At 33.4% G+C, this 18457-nt stretch overlaps 1 protein-coding gene across 3 annotated transcripts in view; it reads left to right on the top strand.

The window, feature by feature from the left end:
* MGAT4C (MGAT4 family member C) overlaps nt 1-18457 on the top strand; it is a 717583-nt gene that overhangs the window by 663260 nt on the left and 35866 nt on the right. For 2 of the 3 annotated variants that reach the window (XM_032874170.1, XM_032874169.1), the window contains one exon: nt 9791-9840. In XM_032874170.1, coding sequence (XP_032730061.1) covers nt 9821-9840 — 20 coding nt within the window. In that variant the 5' untranslated portion in view covers nt 9791-9820. Of the gene's footprint in view, nt 1-1982; nt 1987-9790; nt 9841-18457 lie in introns of those variants that run through there. The other variant, XM_032874172.1, reaches the window with a different exon arrangement.

Below are 18457 nucleotides of genomic sequence, written 5' to 3'. Positions count from 1 at the left end.
CAGATTCAGTGCAATCCTTATCAAAATTCCAATGGCATTTTCCAAAGAAATAAAATAATTCTAAAATTTGCAAGAAACTATTAAAAAAAAAACCCTTAATAGCCAAATCAATCCTGAGAAAGAAGAACAAATTTAGAGGCATCATGCTCCCTGATTTCAAACTCGAATACAAAGGTATAGTAATTAAAACACTATGGCATTTGAATAAATATAGACAGAGAGATTAATGGAACAGAATAGAGAATCCAGAAATAAACCCATGCAGATATGATCAATTAATTCATGACAAAGGAGCCGAGAATATATAAGGGCTAAAGGACAGTTTCTTCAATAAACTGTCTGGAAAAACTGGACAGCCACGTACAAAAGAAAGAAACTGATCACTACCTTACACCAAGATAATAATATATTTAAAACATTTTACCAAATTAAGACAGTATAAAATTTAAAGTATAAATGAGTTGTAAGTCTTATTAAATATTATGTAAACTACTGGGGAAAATATTCCTCATTATCAGTAGACCATTAGGTTATTTGTCTTACTGAAAGAAGTTATTGGAAGAATTTGAACATTTATTTTATTTGACATGAAACAAAATATTTTACACATTTTGTAGGGATTTGTACTATTTGCACAAACCACTATAAGGAATGGTCAGAAAGAGAGATGTCATCATTGGGTGAGGCTTTTTAGCATGATTGTACTATTTTTCTAGCAGATTTATTATAGCATTTATGTGTCAATTATTATGAAGGAATATTACAATTTGTAGATAATTTAGATCCCCAAATCCTATTAATTGCTAAAATATATAGATATAAAAGTACTCAGTGTTCATTAAATGTAGACTTTCATTTGTTTCTCTTTTCTTTTATTAAACAATCTAAGCAAATGTTTAGTTAATGACTAAGCAAAGTGAGGCAACATAAGTTAAAAATCTAGATTTCAGAAGTCCTTACATATAAGTAAATCTATAGCAATCTGTTATTTAACAGGTCCAGAAAGAACTGCCAGGCCAAAAATAATTCCTCAAATAGCAGTGCATAGAATTCAAAATTCTGTCTTCTGGAGAAATCTTATTGCATTAATTTTTTAAAAAGATTTTATTTATTTATTTGACAGATAGAGATCACAAGTAGATAGAGAGGCAGGCAGAGAGAGAGGAAGGGAAGCAGGCTCCCTGCTGAACAGAGAGCCCGATGTGGGGCTCGATCGCAGGACCCTGAGATCATGACCTGAGCCGAAGGTGGAGGCTTTAACCCACTGATCCACCCAGGTGCCCCATCATTAAATTTTTTTAATAGCTCCAATTAGTGAGAAAATGCCATATTAATTCATTACATTTGTCATTTAGCAATTATTGAATATCTGTGATGTTCTAAACATAAAAATGACATGATTTCTGCCCTTGAGTTCACAGCATTAGGAAAATCGACATCCACAGAAAGTCTGCAGTAAGATGCAAACTCCTTTCATTGTAATCTCAAGAAGAGAGTGACCAACATCACTATAGGATTTACAGAGCTTCTAACAGAGTGGCACACGATCAGAGTTTTGTCTAGGAAAATGGATACATGTTCAAAAGCACTGAAGCATGAAAATTCACATGAAATGTGTTTGCAAACGTCAGATATTTCAGTGTGGTTGAGGCATAGAATTCTTGGCGGGAGAAAAACATGTGGCTAAAAACTTTATTTAACCAAATAGACATTGAGAAACTAATAAAGGGATCTGAGTTGAGAGTGATCTGATCAGATTTGCATTTTCAGACTTTATTGTGGCAATATGTTACCACATTCACTTATCTAATTGGCCAGAAGGAATGATAGACATTATTTATATAGGGATATACTGAAAAGACAGACAGTAGTTGTGAAAAGAATATTACTCAGAGACTGGATGCTTGGAGTAGAAAAGAGAGCTCCCAAAGTTTTAACAAGAAAATGCCAGAAATATCTGCCCTTAATTCATGACCTTTCCTGAAGGTCGTTGTTATATTCTATTGTGTCACAAAAGAGGTTTCCAATGTTACTCCCCCTCTCTCCACCCCAGATTCCCAGTGAACTTTCCGACCTTCTTCTGGGCTTCACAATATGGTTCCTCTTTGGAATTTGTGAATTAACATTCTCGGTTTTTCAGTAGTAATGGAAAGACCATGAAAGTCCACATCGTCTAGTAATTTTTTTTTTACACAAATTTTAAATGCTTTAAGGCTGATAATAAAAAATGAGTCACTAGGGTAATATACCTAGCCAAGTCCCCAGTTTTCTAACTTAAATTTAACTTTTAAAAATTTCCATTGGTCTTTGAATAAAGTGTAACTATTGTGAAATAATTTTAGAAAAAAGAAAAGGGAATAACAAGCAAACAAATGAACAGAGAAAAACATTATTTTACTTAGTAAAATATGACATGAATAAAAAGCCAGGCATTACAGCAGGTAATAGAAATCATGAAGAAAAAAAGTGAATAGGTTTAAAAACTAAATCCAGATGATGATGTTTTGAATAGAAAAGAAGAATGTGGGAATTACTGGTGACTTATATCAACACAAAAGCTACCAAATAATCTTCATGGATATGAGCAAAAACAATTAGTGAAAAAGTTTATCAGATATATTAATATGGTATCATCAAGTTCAGAGAATTTTCAAGGTCTAGGGAGTATAAAGAATGATCTTTTATATATACAAAATGATATAATTTAATTAGTTTGATACTAGCTTTAAAGAAAAGTATTTTGATTTTAAAGTCAAGGAAGTCCAGAAAATTTTCCCAATCAGCATCTGGTATTTGCTTATTTAACATTTAGTTCTCAAATTACTGTTTTAAATAGATTATTCATTTCACATACTTCATACTGCATATTTTTTGTTAAAATAATATTGCTTTTATAAACTGATATCAAATTTAACTAAAATGGATATAGCTAAATAGGGCTAATGAGTTATTGGTAAAACAAAAGCTTAAACAAGTACTGAATTAGTTAAAATTATTCAGAAGTGTGCTTGAAGTAATTTTAAAAGGAAAAAATTATTTGTTGAAATTACTGGTAGAGCAAATCCATTGATGGGTAACAACTAGCAACAATTTTACTCCGCTAGAGAGTATCTACAAATGACTACTTTTCTCTAAAAATGACTATCTACCCCACTCCCATTTGTAAGATCTGGGTGAGGATGCCAAGAAGTAGGGCAAACAAATTGAGGAAAAGGGGAATGAGAAAAGAACTGATATTTAAAGGTATCAAAAGATGCTTAAATCACAAGGAGAGGTCAAATAAAAGCAAGATACTGGTTGGACTTTGGGAAAAGAAACATCCTTATATAGCTCTGGCAATATTATATTAGCATGAGTGTTGAATATAGATCCTTCCAGTTCATAGTAATCATGTGTATTCCTGCTATAAAAACTAAACAAACCAATCAGAGAAGTAAGATTAGATGGTTCTTACAGACAAGGGTGATATTCTCTTACTGGTCATTCTAAACTGTATCATCCCTAACAACACTTTCTATGATTTGTGGTTTATATCCTTTTGATTCTAATGCATTTACTCATATAGTTCTCATTATCAAGAATGTCCCTTCATTTCTGTGTGTCTAATACCTATTTACAATTACAGCTAACATGTTCTTTTGTCACTAATAATTCACATTTTATATAATTTTTACACATATTCTTTATGCTCAACTAGATGGTCAACTCTTTGAGCCCCAGAAATTAATCTTAAACTAATTAGTATGAAATTTCTTTCTAATGTAGGACTTCATGTAAATTTATAATCTGTTGATGCAGTTTGAATAAATCATTACTCCCACCGAAAATATTATTGAGGATTATTATGTAAAACATGCTAGTAGGCACTGATGAAAATGAAAAATATGCAAATCTTTTAACAAAAACTTACTCAACACCTCTTGCCTGCCAACAGGGTACAAGACACTGGGGATACCAGTATGCACCAAAATGAACAGGGTCTCATTTTTATTCTAACGATCAGAAAGATGTTAAATAATCATACTAGTTAATATGTAATTAGAAATTGAGGTAAGAGCTCCGAAGAAAAGAAGCACGGTTGTTTCGCATAGTTTTGAATTTTATATTTTCCAGCCAAAGAAAATACTCATTCAAAACCAGGAGAATTTTTTGTTTGCTTGTATGTTTTTTCTCCTGATTTTACACTACATACATTTCTCCGGAGATTTTCTTTTCGACCACATGAGAGAACCATATCCACTTCCTGTGAACCCAGATGTACCTGCAGCCTAAGTAGACCTAACAGTGTGGGGGTTTTGACTGTGACAGGGTGTCCTGGACCCTCCTCCTCTGCTTTAATTTTCTGTGATCGAATACTACCCAAGGAATACTCAGCTCCAGGGTCATAGATGAGCATCCTGGGCATTCTTAGGCTCAGCGGAGGCGAGCCACAGCCTACCAAGAAGCAATACATGCCGCCTTTCAGTTCGAAGTGTTTGAAGATCTTCGGTTTACTGTTTGGTCATCTCATCTCTAAGGAGGGCCGTTTTCACGATTGAGCAAATGAGTTCCTGATGTTGCAGGCACCAAACTTTCTCGTAAACATTTAAGTGACAGTAACAGAAAAATCACCGTAGCTATCACCATAGCTAACCGTCTGCTTTAGAAGTCAGCTTAAGCATGTGGGCATTCACCTGCCCACTCTGCGCAGCAGAGTATGCTGGCCCAGAACTGACACTCTTCATAGTTCCCCAAAGATCTTTCCCTTTGCTTGGCTGACTCTGCAAGTCCTGGAAAGTGCAGCCAGACTCAAATACAAGAAATCAAGGGAACACTTTGCTTCCTCCTGCCTTTGCTGCCTGTCGCATTTTGCCACCCGGCTTCGAGGGTTAGAGGGACGAAATCTATTACTCGGCAGGCAGTGCTTGCACAAATGAAAGATAAATTTTTCTTCTAGATAGGACAGATCATTAAGACTCATATAATATTAATGATGAAAGCTTTGGGAATTCGATATATCCCTGACCATAGGTTTCTCTTGACAGTGAAGCTCAGTCACTTTAACCTATTACTTTTTTCTGTAAGAACCCCATCAAGAATGATATGAAGGGAAAAGAATACATGATTTAAGATTCAGATGAGCATAGATATTTTTGAGAAAGGTAATTTTTCTGTCTTTCATTTTCTCTCATGTTTTGTGTTCCTTATCTGCTGTAAATTTCACTGAATGATGTCACCTGGTTGATTTGATTCTTGAAGGAGCTCCTGTGCTCATGAAGAAAATTGCTTGAGAATGATACCAAAAGTACATATTTATTATTATTAGTTAACCTACAATATAGTAATACCTGACATTTATGTGACTGAAGAAATTTATTTATCCAAAAATTAGGGATGCATTGAATGTGTATTCAAATAGATATCATTAACAAAGGACTTTGTATTTTTCAGAATACAGTCAATGTACATATATTTTGCATCTGCTGAGATTTTGTTATCCTGAAAAATCCCTCCATTGGCATTACAAATTTCTGATTTTTTTAAGGTTATTATCTCTTTGCAGAATGCTTAGTCAATTAGCATTACTTTGAAGTATTTCCAACATATGTTTTCACTTTACACAGAAACAAACTTTGCATTTATAAAATTTAAGGATAATAGAAATTTATTATTATTATTATGACAACCTAAATAATTATATTATATATTGATAAATGTATATTTACATATTATAGATTTAAATATCTATATTGAATATCTGAATATTTGAAGTTTGAGTATTGGAAATTGTTGAAAATAATAATTCCATCAACTATTTTTTTAATTCTTTGAAATTTCTGTGCTAATATAATGATTTGTAACATGATTCAAAATATTTTATCACATTAAAAAACAGGAATATATAAAATTAGCTATTATTTATAATAGTGCCTTAGAAAGAAGATAATCACCCCCAAATGAAAGTAAATACAACTAAATCATATATATAATAATTTATGTTACACTGAAAATGCCATCTAGTATGTTAAATATCAAAAGGGATAAATTCTTATATTAATAATCTTATTTTTTGTCAAAATAGTATTTATAAAAAGAAAATGTATGACTTAATACAATCAGAGAAAATTTTCTTTGCTTAATTACCTTTCACCTAATTGAATATTTTGTTTCATGTACAAGTACACCCTTATAATATTTTTCCTCAGTATAGATAAGCAATTATCAACCAAATATAATCTTTAAAAGCCACTAATGAGCCCAGATCTTGTGCTTTCTGTGTATGTTTAAGTTTCCAGTTGGTGAGTGATATGCATACAAGGATAAATCAGCAATTTCCAGTGTTAATCAGCCTTTCAGAAAATTCATCAACTTACTGTAAAAAAAAAAAAAAATCAGATCTGTTAAAACCTATCTTGAACTAAAAAGTCATATCACTAGGGGAGTCAGAAGGCATAGTTCATTCCAAAACATTATCAGCCATCCTGGTCTTGAAGGATATTATAAAATTCTAAAATCAATAAAACTCATTCATGATCACCTTATCATCTGATTACCACTTTTAGCATCTGGACTCCCTTCATCAATGTGTTCCATCCATAAGTTTAAAAAACATGAAGTCCATAGTCTAAATGCCCTGCTGTAACCAAAGACCAAATGCTTGCTAGAATTTACTTACTGTTTTTATAGCCTTCTGCAGACCAAATTTCTTGGAACTGATAGTGAGGCCTCTTTAAATACTACCTCCTTTCTGCCCAACCCTAACAATTAAGTGATAATACTTCCATATTGAGAAATGAGTTTATTTGAAATAAAAGCCTCAAGAAGACTACTACCATTTTAAAAGATCAATCTCCAATCGCAGCTATTCTTGCCGTATTCGGAAGCTACAGAATTAAAAATGGAGGAAAAATACAGAAATACCAGTGAGGGTGAGGTTGTTGTTGACCATAGTACCTGATCAAAGTATGTCTAAGTAGAGGTGAAAAAAGCTGATGGAGATATCAGAGGAGACAAAGGAATTTGAGCTTTGAGAGTATATGAATTTTCAAACTCCAGAAAACAATAATATTGTCTCCTTGGAAATACCTAAATAACCCAGAGAAGTGCTGATTTTTTTAAATATAAATACGTATTTTAAGTATAGTCAAGAAAAGTAAAGCAACATAACAGCATATTTATTCCTCAAACTATCTTTGCTCAAAGAATACCCACATGACTTCAAAGACATTATCTTTAGGGTCTTTTCTCCATGTTACTCATTTTTTAAAATTATTTTTTAATTTAAATTCAATTAGTTGACACATAGTACATCATTAGTTTTTGATATAATGTTCAATGATTCATTAGTGTATAACACCATGTTGCTCATCACATCATGTGCCCTTCTTAATGCCCATCACCCAGTTACCCTATCATTTTTTTTTAATAAACATATAATGTATTATTAGCCCCAGGGGTACAGGTCTGTGAATTGCCAGGTTTACACACTTCACAGCACTCACCATAGCACATACCCTCCCCAATGTCCATAACCCCACCACCCTCTCCCTACACCCCTCCCCCCAGCCACCCTCAGTTTGTTTTGTGACATTAAGAGTCTCTTTTGGTTTGTCTCCCTCCCGATCCCATCTTCTTTCATTTATTCTTTTCCTACCCCCCCCAATCCCCCCCGCTATTGCATCTCCACTTCCTCATATCAGGGATATCATATGATAGTTGTCTTTCTCCGATTGACTTATATCACTAAGCATAATACCCTCTAGTTCCATCCACCTCATTGCAAATGGCAAGATTTCATTTCTTTTGATGGCTGCATAGTATTCCATTGTATAGATAAACCACTTCTTCTTTATCCATTCATCTGTTGATGGACATCTAGGTTCTTTCCATAGTTTGGCTATTGTGGACATTGCTGCTGTAAACATTCGGGTGCATGTGCCCCTTTGGATCACTACGTTTGTACCTTTAGCGTAAATACCCAGTAGTGCAATTGCTGGGTCATAAGGTAGCTCTATTTTCAACTTTTTGAGGAACCTCCATGCTGTTTTCCAGAGTGGTTGCTCCAGCTTGCATCCCCACCAACAATGTGGGAGGGTTCCCCTTTCTCCTCATCCTCGCCAGCATCTGTCATTTCCTGACTTGTTAATTTTAGCCATTCTGACTGGTGTGAGGTGGTATCTCATTGTGGTTTTGATTTGTATTTCCCTGATGCCAAGTGATGTGGAGCACTTTTCAATGTGTCTGTTGATCATCTGGATGTCTTCTTTGCAGAAATGTCTGTTCATATCCTCTGCCCATTTCTTGATTGGATTATTTGTTCTTTGGGTGTTGAGTTTGATAAGCTCTTTATAGATTTTGGATACTAGCCCTTTATCTGATATGTTGTTTGCAAATATCTTCTCCCATTCTGTCAGTTGTCTTTTGGTTTTGTTAACTGTTTCCTTTGCTGTACAAAAGCTTTTGATCTTGATGAAGTCCCAATAGTTCATTTTTGCCCTTGCTTCCCTTGCCTTTGGCATTGTTCCTAGGAAGAAGTTGCTGCGGCTGAGGTCGAGGAGTTGCTGTCTGTTGTTCTCCTTAAGGATTTTGATGGATTCCTTTCTCACATTGAGGTCCTTCATCCATTTGGAGTTTATTTTCATGTGTGGTGTAAGGAAATGGTCCAATTTCACTTTTCTGCATGTGGCTGTCCAATTTCCCCAACACCATTTGTTGAAGAGACTGTCTTTTTTCCATTGGGCATTCTTTCCTGCTTTGTCAAAGATTAGTTGACCATAGAGTTGAGGGTCTATTTCTGGGCTCTCTTTTTTGTTCCATTGATCTATGTGTCTGTTTTTGTGCCAGTACCATACTGTCTTGATGATGACAGCTTTGTAATAGAGCTTGAAGTCCGGAATTGTGATGCCACCAACTTTGGCTTTCTTTTTCAATATTCCTTTGGCTATTCGAGATCTTTTCTGGTTCCATATAAATTTTAAGATTATTTGTTCCATTTCTTTGAAAAAAATGGGAGTCAATCCCATTTACAATTGCACCCAAAACCATAAGATGCCTAGGAATAAACCTAACAAAAGAGGCAAAGAATCTATACTCAGAAAACTATAAAATACTCATGAAAGAAATTGAGGAAGACACAAAGAAATGGAAAAATGTTCCATGCTCATGGATTGGAAGAACAAATATTGTAAAATGTCTATGCTATCCATGTTACTCATTTTCTTATAGCTAGTTTTCTTCTGAATATCTTTGTTACATGGCATGGCAGATATGCTATAGGAAACTGTGTTCCAGGCAATGAGTTCATAATTTTGTAGCAGAAACAATCTCTTGAATGTTGTTTAAGTCTTTATATATGATGGAAAAATCAGTAATAGACATTTGTAACAAACTAGCCTATGTACTTTTTAGGTGGAGGAAAACTAAGTAATATGGACTGAAGTTACTTCCAAAGGGCAAAAATTCTGTGTTTAAATGGAATATTATAAAATATAAGCAATTTATTTACTGCCATGAAAATTATCAAGGGTAATGTTAAAAGATAAATAAATGTATATATCTTTATATTATATAATATATACTTCAAACATTTGACAACTTTTAAATAATTTTACTTCATATAAAGGGATAGTCTGTGATATACATATATGAAATGTTAACATTTGTATATTTTCTGTTAGTTTGGAAAACTTAATAAAGAATCATAATGAAACTGCATGGGAAATAACAAATTGTCTATAATGCTTTTTATTTTACTTTTACTAATAATAAAATAGAGGCTTGTATTAGTAATACTGGACTTTCTTTTTTCCAGTGTATCAACATTTTCTGTACAGGACAGATTATGACAGCTTCTTTCTTAAGGTGAGATTGGGTATCTGTCATTCACAGTAGAATTCAGAGGAGCTACAAATAGTTCATATATTGTCAAAGGTATTTCATAAAGTCAAATCATTTTGGGGTAGCTACTCATGCCTAAATTGAAGATATTTCCTCATTAATTTAAAGGAATTTCTGTTTTTTCAATAATACTACTTTCACAGTAAACCCTATGTTTATTGGAAATTTCTGAGTTTATCAAAGCATGTAGCTTGATGTTTTGATTTAAACTTGGAAATATATTGATTCTTGAAGAAAATCCAGGTCATAGAACAAAATTAAAATATCCTAATATAACTAATAAAACTAAGGTATCTTCCAGAGTGTGTATATACACACATGCAGACACAGGCAGGTTAGTATCTTTAACTCCCACCCAAAATACAAGTATATTAGAATATTTTAATTCTCATGAGTCATCCAGATTTTTGTGTTAACATTTTACATATTTTGGCTCTATTATTTCAAAAGTTGAAATTATTGTATTATAAATTAATATTATGCCCTATTTACTCACATATTTATCACTTATTTTTCAACATCCCTTCTTATCAGAACTTCCACTTTATCTCTCTGCTTGAAGTATGTTCTTTGGATTTTCCTCTAGTGAACAAAAGTCTGGTTATTTTCCTTTTTGTCTAAAAATATTTGCATTTTGCTCTCATTCTAGAAAATTAATATTCCCGGGCTGTAAGTCTAAATTGTCAATAATTTTTCTATCACCATTTAAGATTTTATTGTTGTACTGGTGTATGTAATTTGCTATTTTTCCTTAGTTGCTTTTAAAATCTTCTCTTGATCTTTGGTGGTCTGAAGCTAGTTATGATGTGTCTAGGTACAGTTTTTTTTTTTTAAGATTTTATTTATTTATTTGAGAGAAAGAAAGAGAGATAAAGAGAGAAAGCATAAGCAGAGCAAGGGGTAAAAGGACAGCTCCCCACTGAGTGGGGGGTCCAACATAGGGCATGATACCAGGACGCCGAGGGCATGATACCACCACTCCAAGGCCATGACCTGAGCTGAAGTTAGTCACTTAACCAACTGAGACACCCAGACACCCCAGTTCAATTTTTTAATATCACACTTTAGATTTATTGGCCTTCCTGAATTCGAGAATAGATGTTTTTCAGCAATTCTTAAACTACTCCATCATTATCTCCTTTAAAGGGGCCTTTTCTATTTTTCTCTATCCTTTATGTCCCTTAATTGTTTTTCAAATCATCTCATAGTTTCTTAATGCAACATTCTTTGAATCTATATCCAGTTCACTGCGATAATCTGCATTTGTGATTCATTTTAAATTAATCTCTTTTTATTCTTTTAATTTTCATAACTTTGGTGTCAATAAATTCCATTAGCATGTTTTACAGATTTAAGTCCCTTCTTTCCTTTTCTAATGTTCAAACCAAACCTCTAATTTTGTGATTCTGATTGTACTCTGTTTTGTTTCTGCTTGTATTCAGTTATAAAATCCTATTTTATTATGTGTTTTTATTTTTGAGTATGATCTCACACATGTAGAATATTATCGATGGGAATTCTTTAAGGCTAGATCTAGAGTTCCATTCTTAAAGTACTTGCTTTTACCAATCCCCAGCAGGGAGCAAGGAGGCTATCAAGTCAGGACCACGTTTAAGCTAAATGCTCTGCTTTCAGTTTTTAATCCAACAAATAGCATGGTTTTACATTTCAGACCTGTGAAGAGGACTAACTCGTTATGAATTCTCTTTTTTTTCCTCTCCAGCCAGCACCAAAGACAAAATTTCCTTTCAGAATCACTCTCTCCATAGGGTTCACTTCTCATTTTATGGAAAAGAGGTGCTTCAGTTATGCTTTCCACTCTCTTCCTCATGAAGCAGTCAAAAGGGAAAATCAAGCTTTATAATAATTGCTACAAGTTCTTATATTAAAAGTTTTCTTTGGAGATTACTTACCTCTTAGGGTTTTTGCTTTTACCTTTATATTAGTCTCTGCAGATATATATTTTTCATGTCAGATCAAAGATTCTTAAAATATATACATATGTGTTATACATAATTTTATTTTAATTGTATTTATCTTTTCATCAAAGTTTACTCTGGCTGTAGAGATCTAATATACTGGCTTGAAGCAGAAAAACAAGTGTTAATTGATTTTCTATAAGATGGTTCTATAGAGATGCTAATATTTCTTTACACTTTGCAGTGTGTAAAAGGTAATACTTAGCAGAAAAAAAAAACCTCTGCTAAAACTTTAATTCAAACTAATTTCCTACCTAGTCTTCAACCTTTTTCTTCCATCTTCTGATATGCTTCTGTTATTTCTTTCTCTTTTCTGAAGCTAGGACTTTATCACATTAATCTCGCTAAATTATTAAGCCCTGTCACCAGAGAAAATGAGTATGGTTTTTGTTTGACTCTGCCTTTGTAGAAAATAAAAAGCATAATTTGTGTTTCTCTTCTAAACTTTTAGACTCTTCAAATGCACAATATTAATCTTACAGCCTTTGAGATTCTTGTAATTATCATTAATGCTTACTGTTTAACCAAGTGGGCGGTTCATAAAATGCCCATTCAGGCTCTCTAATGAAGTTATCCATATGGTTGTTGGAAAAGGGAGCTAAAAATGGCAGCACATGTACACAAGACTTTTCTTCTCTTTATTTAGATGGAAGATGTATGAATATAAAGCAGCTGTTGGTGACACTTCCTGGTGTAAACATTTTAAAAATTTCTGTTTGCTACCTTTGGAGCCTGGCACTTTCATACTGGTTTAAATCAGACAAATTTATTTGTAGAAAATAGCATTATAATGTTTATGTGGTTTTTTTTTTTTAAGTAAGATCTTTTTTTTTTTTTACTTTAAACTATACCAAATATTCTTTTCCTGTTTTGTTTTGTTTTTTAAGATGTGAAAATGCCATTACAAAAACATTCAGTTTATAACTTTTGAGGGAGGGAGGAAGAGATTTTCAAACCAAATTTCAGTCCGTCAGCACCAAGTTCATTTTCATAAGCTGTTTTATTTTTTTTAATTTTTATTTTTACAGTGGTGTCCAGTAACAATTAGAATTCAAAATAATCTGTGTTTTCCCAAAAATTTGTAGCATATGTGGTTCATTTTTCCTTTTAATAAACTGAGGGTTAGCGTTCCTTAATTACATTTTCTACTTCCTGCATTTCCACTACAGGTTCCTGTGGCTAATCCAAAGTGTTAATAACAAAGTACAAAGCAGAACAAGCTATGCTATTCAAATATAGTGGGATTAGCCAGCTTCATGGGAGATATTTTAGGGAGCTGTATCGTAGTATGAAATACCAGCCTATAGAAAAATTCAGCCATTCCTAATTCTATCATCACAGCAGATATGTGATGCCATATTTCTGATCAACATAGACTCCTCAGGAGCTGAGTAGTCATCTTATTGCTTTTGATTTTATTTCTTTACATAACATTTACAGTAGTGAGACATTTTCAGTTCAAAATGTCTTAATTTTGATCTTAGTATAATAAAATTTATGAGCAACTTCACCTTCCCAAGTGCGTCATTATCACAACTCCAGTCAGATTCTTCAACCTTCAACCTCAAGCTAAATTGTGAAAAAACTTATGGACACTCTGTTAGTTAAAATTCTTAGTTTCTATGTTTCCACGTTCCATAGAAGTTGTTGCTTTGCATAAAATCAGGAAGTAAATATTTGCTTACAGATTAGATAAATCAAAATTAACCAGTATTCTTGACTGTGTATTGGAAAAGGAGTAAGCCTATTTTGCAAGTTTAAAATAAGGCAAAAGAATGACTCAGCAGTATTACTAAAAATAGTGAAAGTATATCCATGCTGTATGGACTTAAAGGCTTTATAAGTACACAACATGCTAGAGGAATCATGTCATGAGGGACAAAGAACAGTGATTTTTACTTAAAGAACAACTTCTGTTCTTACAATGGAGAAATGCCACAGAACTAAAAAAGTGACCTTTTCTGTATGGTTTCTGCACCTCTAGCAAGCTAGGGTGGGCCTGTCCTATGGCAATAAGGATCCCAAGAGGGAGAGTTGAAGCATGAAGGACCTATTCATTTCTAAGCTTAGGATTACACACTATCAATTCTAGAGCATTCTTTTTGCCAAAATATATAAAAAGTCAACAGCATTCAGGTGTGGAAAACAGACTCCATCTCCTAATGGAAGACACTACAAAGTCATATTGAAGAAGGGGTACATACAAAGAAGGATGAAGATTTTGTGACATTTTGTTAGCCCATCAACCATAGCATCCTAGATTCTGAACAAAAGTATAAGATAAAAGTAATTCATTGCCTTTCAGTTGATTTAATTCTGTTGTGTATATTACAGAAATCTGTAAGGACATATATATAGAAGTAATAGTGCTGTCATCTAAAATTCATTAGTGTTGTTGGCTTTACCCTGCAAATGCTTGGGTGCAACCAGTGTCTCAAATATAACAGACCTAAGAGATGGGTTCATACTTAATGAAATATATATGATATTGAAATTAAGGACAACTCTGCAAATTTCTTAATATGTAATAATTTCTTAACACCTCTATGTGCATATATGCATATATATGCATAATCAGCAAAATTTCTCACTATAGCCAAGTAATACTAATCATACCATGGGTATGCCATCAAAAATTCACTTTTGCAAAGACCAGAAATAACCAAAATACACAATCTGCGCACATTTCTTCCTTATAAGCAGACAAATATAGAAATCAGAATGCCGTTCTCTGATTATCAAAAATGCAATAGATTAGATAAGTAAAGGTCTAATGACATTAAACCAAGAGAGGCCCATCCAATAATTATATTTCTCTTTTCTAACAGAATGGAAAATGCTTAAAGTGAACTGCATCCCTCTCCACCTCAAAGATAACCATACCATTAAGGATAAAAACAACCCCAATTTTTTTCAGCTTGAGGTCCCTTTTCTGGATCAGATGCTGCAAACTCAGCTGGTCTAGAATCATATAGGCAAATGAGTGATGCTGTTCAGTATTAAAATATAAAAATTGGGGAAAGGGGAAATTGCATGAAACTAGAGAACATTCCCCATCTAAATGGAATTGGCTATTACTTAGGTCTAGCCAGTTGTTGCCATGTAGAAATGAAAGTCCATTATTACTGTATACTCTAATTTAAAAATAAGTCTAGATATTAATTTAAAATTTTCTTTTGTCTATTGTATGGACCAAGTCAATTCTGTTGGAACCCAGATTCTCCCTTAGGTGGCTATTATTGTGAAACCTACATCATCTGAACACTGCAGATGATGCCATGAAGTTCTTGGTTTTTGGCCTTGTTTCAGTTGATATAGTGGTTTGTATTTATGTTCATACATATTGATATTAATTTATGAATATTGATATTCATACATATTCATAATCTTGTCTTGCTCTCTCTTTAAAAATGTATGCAGTCTTTTGCTCTCATGCATTAAAGTGTAGGAACACCTTAAGCAGATTTAACTCAAATAAATAAAACTGTAAAAGGTCAGCAAAAAGCAGACAGAGAGAAAAATGGGAGATAAACAGAAATAACTATATACATTTCATGTAGGCAGTCTTGCTCACCATTTTACTTGGTCTACCCCACTGTGAACCTGAGAATTAAATAGGAGATATTAGTCACCATTCCCTCAGTTATCGTTAGTTCCTATGTAAGAACATCTTACCAAATAGGGTGTGATTCTAGAGTTTAAAATGCATGTATTTCATGCCTGATGTCTAAACTTTAAAAAATTATTTTTGGTACTCAAGAGGAAAAGAACAATGTTTATAACGTGGGGAGAACCATTAACTATGGTAAATCAAATATTAGAATATTGATCTTAAGTGTGGCATGAAAGGTCTGCTTCTCCCGTATTGGTTTATCCATGTTTTATGCCTTGGTCGGTGACTTTGAATTTAATGGCTAACATGAAACACCATGATCTTAGATTCTAAGGACATTTGAATCCCTTCAAATGTATTACATTGACAGGAAACCTCAGTCTAGTCCTTGTCCTATCAGTAACAAGTTAAATCAGTCTAGCACTGATTTTTCTTCTTCTGCATAAAATTATGGTTTGATTAATAATCTTCACATTTCTTTGTAGCTTGAATATTATGATTATTAGTTTGACTTTTAGGGTCATTTTTCTCATAACTTAATAAAAAAATAAAGTATGCCTTGAACCCAAGTTAAGATAAATGTTTTCTTCCAGATTATAATGTAACTAGTATTCTATTAGAAAACAGAACATAATTATGTATCACATCCAATCAATTTTTAGTCTTTCCTTTTCAATCTTCTTTTAAAAATAAACAACCCGGGCAACTGGGTGGCTCAGTGGGTTAAGCCTCTGCCTTGAGCTCAGGTCATGATCTGAGAGTCCTGGGATTGAGCCCCATATCAGGCTCTCTGCTCAGCCGGGAGCCTGCTTCCCCCTCTCTCTCTGCCTCCCTCTCTGCCTACTTGTGATCTCTGTCTGTCAAATAAATAAACAAAATCTTTAAAAAAATTAAATGGTTATAATCATCCTTAAGAAAAACAAACAAACAAAAAAACGATGCTTTGTGCATAGTAGATTTCTCAACCAGTGTTTTTTTTATCATTGATACTAGCAAATTTTTCCACTTAAGGCACTTTATCTATGTGGCACTGTCTGTAGAGGTAGTCACACTCCCAAATATTAAGACACATTACAAGCCTCAGCTCATAAATACATAGCCAAAGGAAGATCTCTGCCATAGACTGTCATCTTTTTTATTACACAATCATACCGATTTCAACCTCTGTGTCAATCTACAGACTCAATGTCTTAGCCCATTCTGCGATAACAAAATACCACAGATAGGAAAGCGCATAAATAACAGCCATTTATTTCTCACAGTTCCAGAATCTAGAAGTCCAAGATCACAGTGCCAGCATGGGCAAGTGAGGATCCTTTTCAGGGTTGCAAACTTCAGGTCATATCCTTACAGGATGAAAGGAACAAGTCAGCTCTCTAGGGCTTTTATAAGGGCTCTAATCCATTCATGAGGACTGTACTTTCATTACCTAATCACCTCCCCATAACCCCAGGTCCTTATACCATCAATTTGGGCATTAGATTTTCAGCATATAAGTTTGGGGTAGACACAAATATTCAAACCACAACACACATATATCATACAAATGGTTCACACACACTTTTTCTCATTAATTAGCACTGGATTTCCAAATGCACAAACCTAAGTATGAATTTTTATTCTACAATTTAATAATTGTGGGAATGTGGCAAATTATTTAGATCCCTGAGCCTCCTTTGCCTTTTCTGTAAAGTGGCACATGACTTATAGCTACTGTCATCTCTTTTCTTCCCACCTTTGCAAGTTGTTGTCATGAAAGATGATATTTCCAACATAGGAAAATATTAACTCAGATTTCCAGAGTGCTCTTTTTATAGGATCATAGGCACAACAAATGCTTGCCCAAGTCAATTGCTACTTGTAATTAAGAAATGTGGTTATTTTTGTTAAATGATTGTTTCTAAACTACTCATCCAAATACGGATATACGCAATTAAAATTAACCCCTAGACGTGTTCTATGCTGTAATCATGAAGCATTCATAATTCTTTTTAATGTTAATGAGACTTACACTCATTCATCAATGAATAAAATGAATCATATTTCAATACAGCTGTTTCATAAAGTTCCATATTAGGTGTAAATAAAGTGTTACTGCTAATATCATGGGCAATGGTTTTAAATTAGATAAGTAGATCCCTCCTCTCTGAAAAAAATGAATCCAAAGAAACAATAAATTAACTAATAATCTTCAAGAAACATTTCAGCAAGTTTTCCCTTCCCCTTTTTTCTTGGGACTCAGCCTCCTGACACTTCATAAAGCCAGAAACTGTGATGGCCACAGGAAGCAGAAAGGAAATTTTGTGTTCTCACATAGTGAAAGACCCTGCTGGTTTTACCAGTCCAGATCTCTGCCCAAGTATTTAAATAGCAGTTTGTATGTATTTAAATAGACTACAGACAAAGTATACTAAACTCATATTGTATCAGCAACATTCCCATTATAATTCTCCCATGTGATAGCAGATCCAGCCCCACGCTCTGAATTGGTTATACACTGTCTTGGAGTACTCTTCTTTCCCATGACTCACCCTACTTTTTAACTCTGTTTTGTTGTTTTTTTGTTTTTTTTTTTTTACCTGACATTGACATTTATATTTGTCTTAAACTATGATAAGGCATGATAGGGCTGGAGACCTTTCTAATCTATTGAGTCATTCTATTTAATTCATTGTTTGAGTCCAATGCTGAACAAATAAAAATGTGTAGTGTTATTGATGTAAAAGGTGTACAAAGCTTACATAAGCACCAAATCAGTTAACTCTTTATTACTAGCAGTAAAGAAAATAAAAATAAGCTACACAAATTATATTTGGCTAAAGAAAGTGTAGAGTACTATTATTATGTATGATTCTTAGAGTCATCAATAAATTCAACACTTAGTTATTTACAATTTACTTGGTAATGGGCACATGGTTAGATTTATAAATTTAAATATATACAATTTCTACAAGTTTTGACATAGAAATGTGAATTAAGAGGAGCAGTT

The sequence above is a fragment of the Lontra canadensis genome, unplaced genomic scaffold (genome assembly GCF_010015895.1).
Source record: "Lontra canadensis isolate GAN:19392208 unplaced genomic scaffold, GSC_riverotter_1.0 scaffold52, whole genome shotgun sequence".
NCBI classification, from domain to species: Eukaryota; Metazoa; Chordata; class Mammalia; order Carnivora; family Mustelidae; genus Lontra; species Lontra canadensis.
This window is presented reverse-complemented; position numbering and strand designations above follow the sequence as displayed.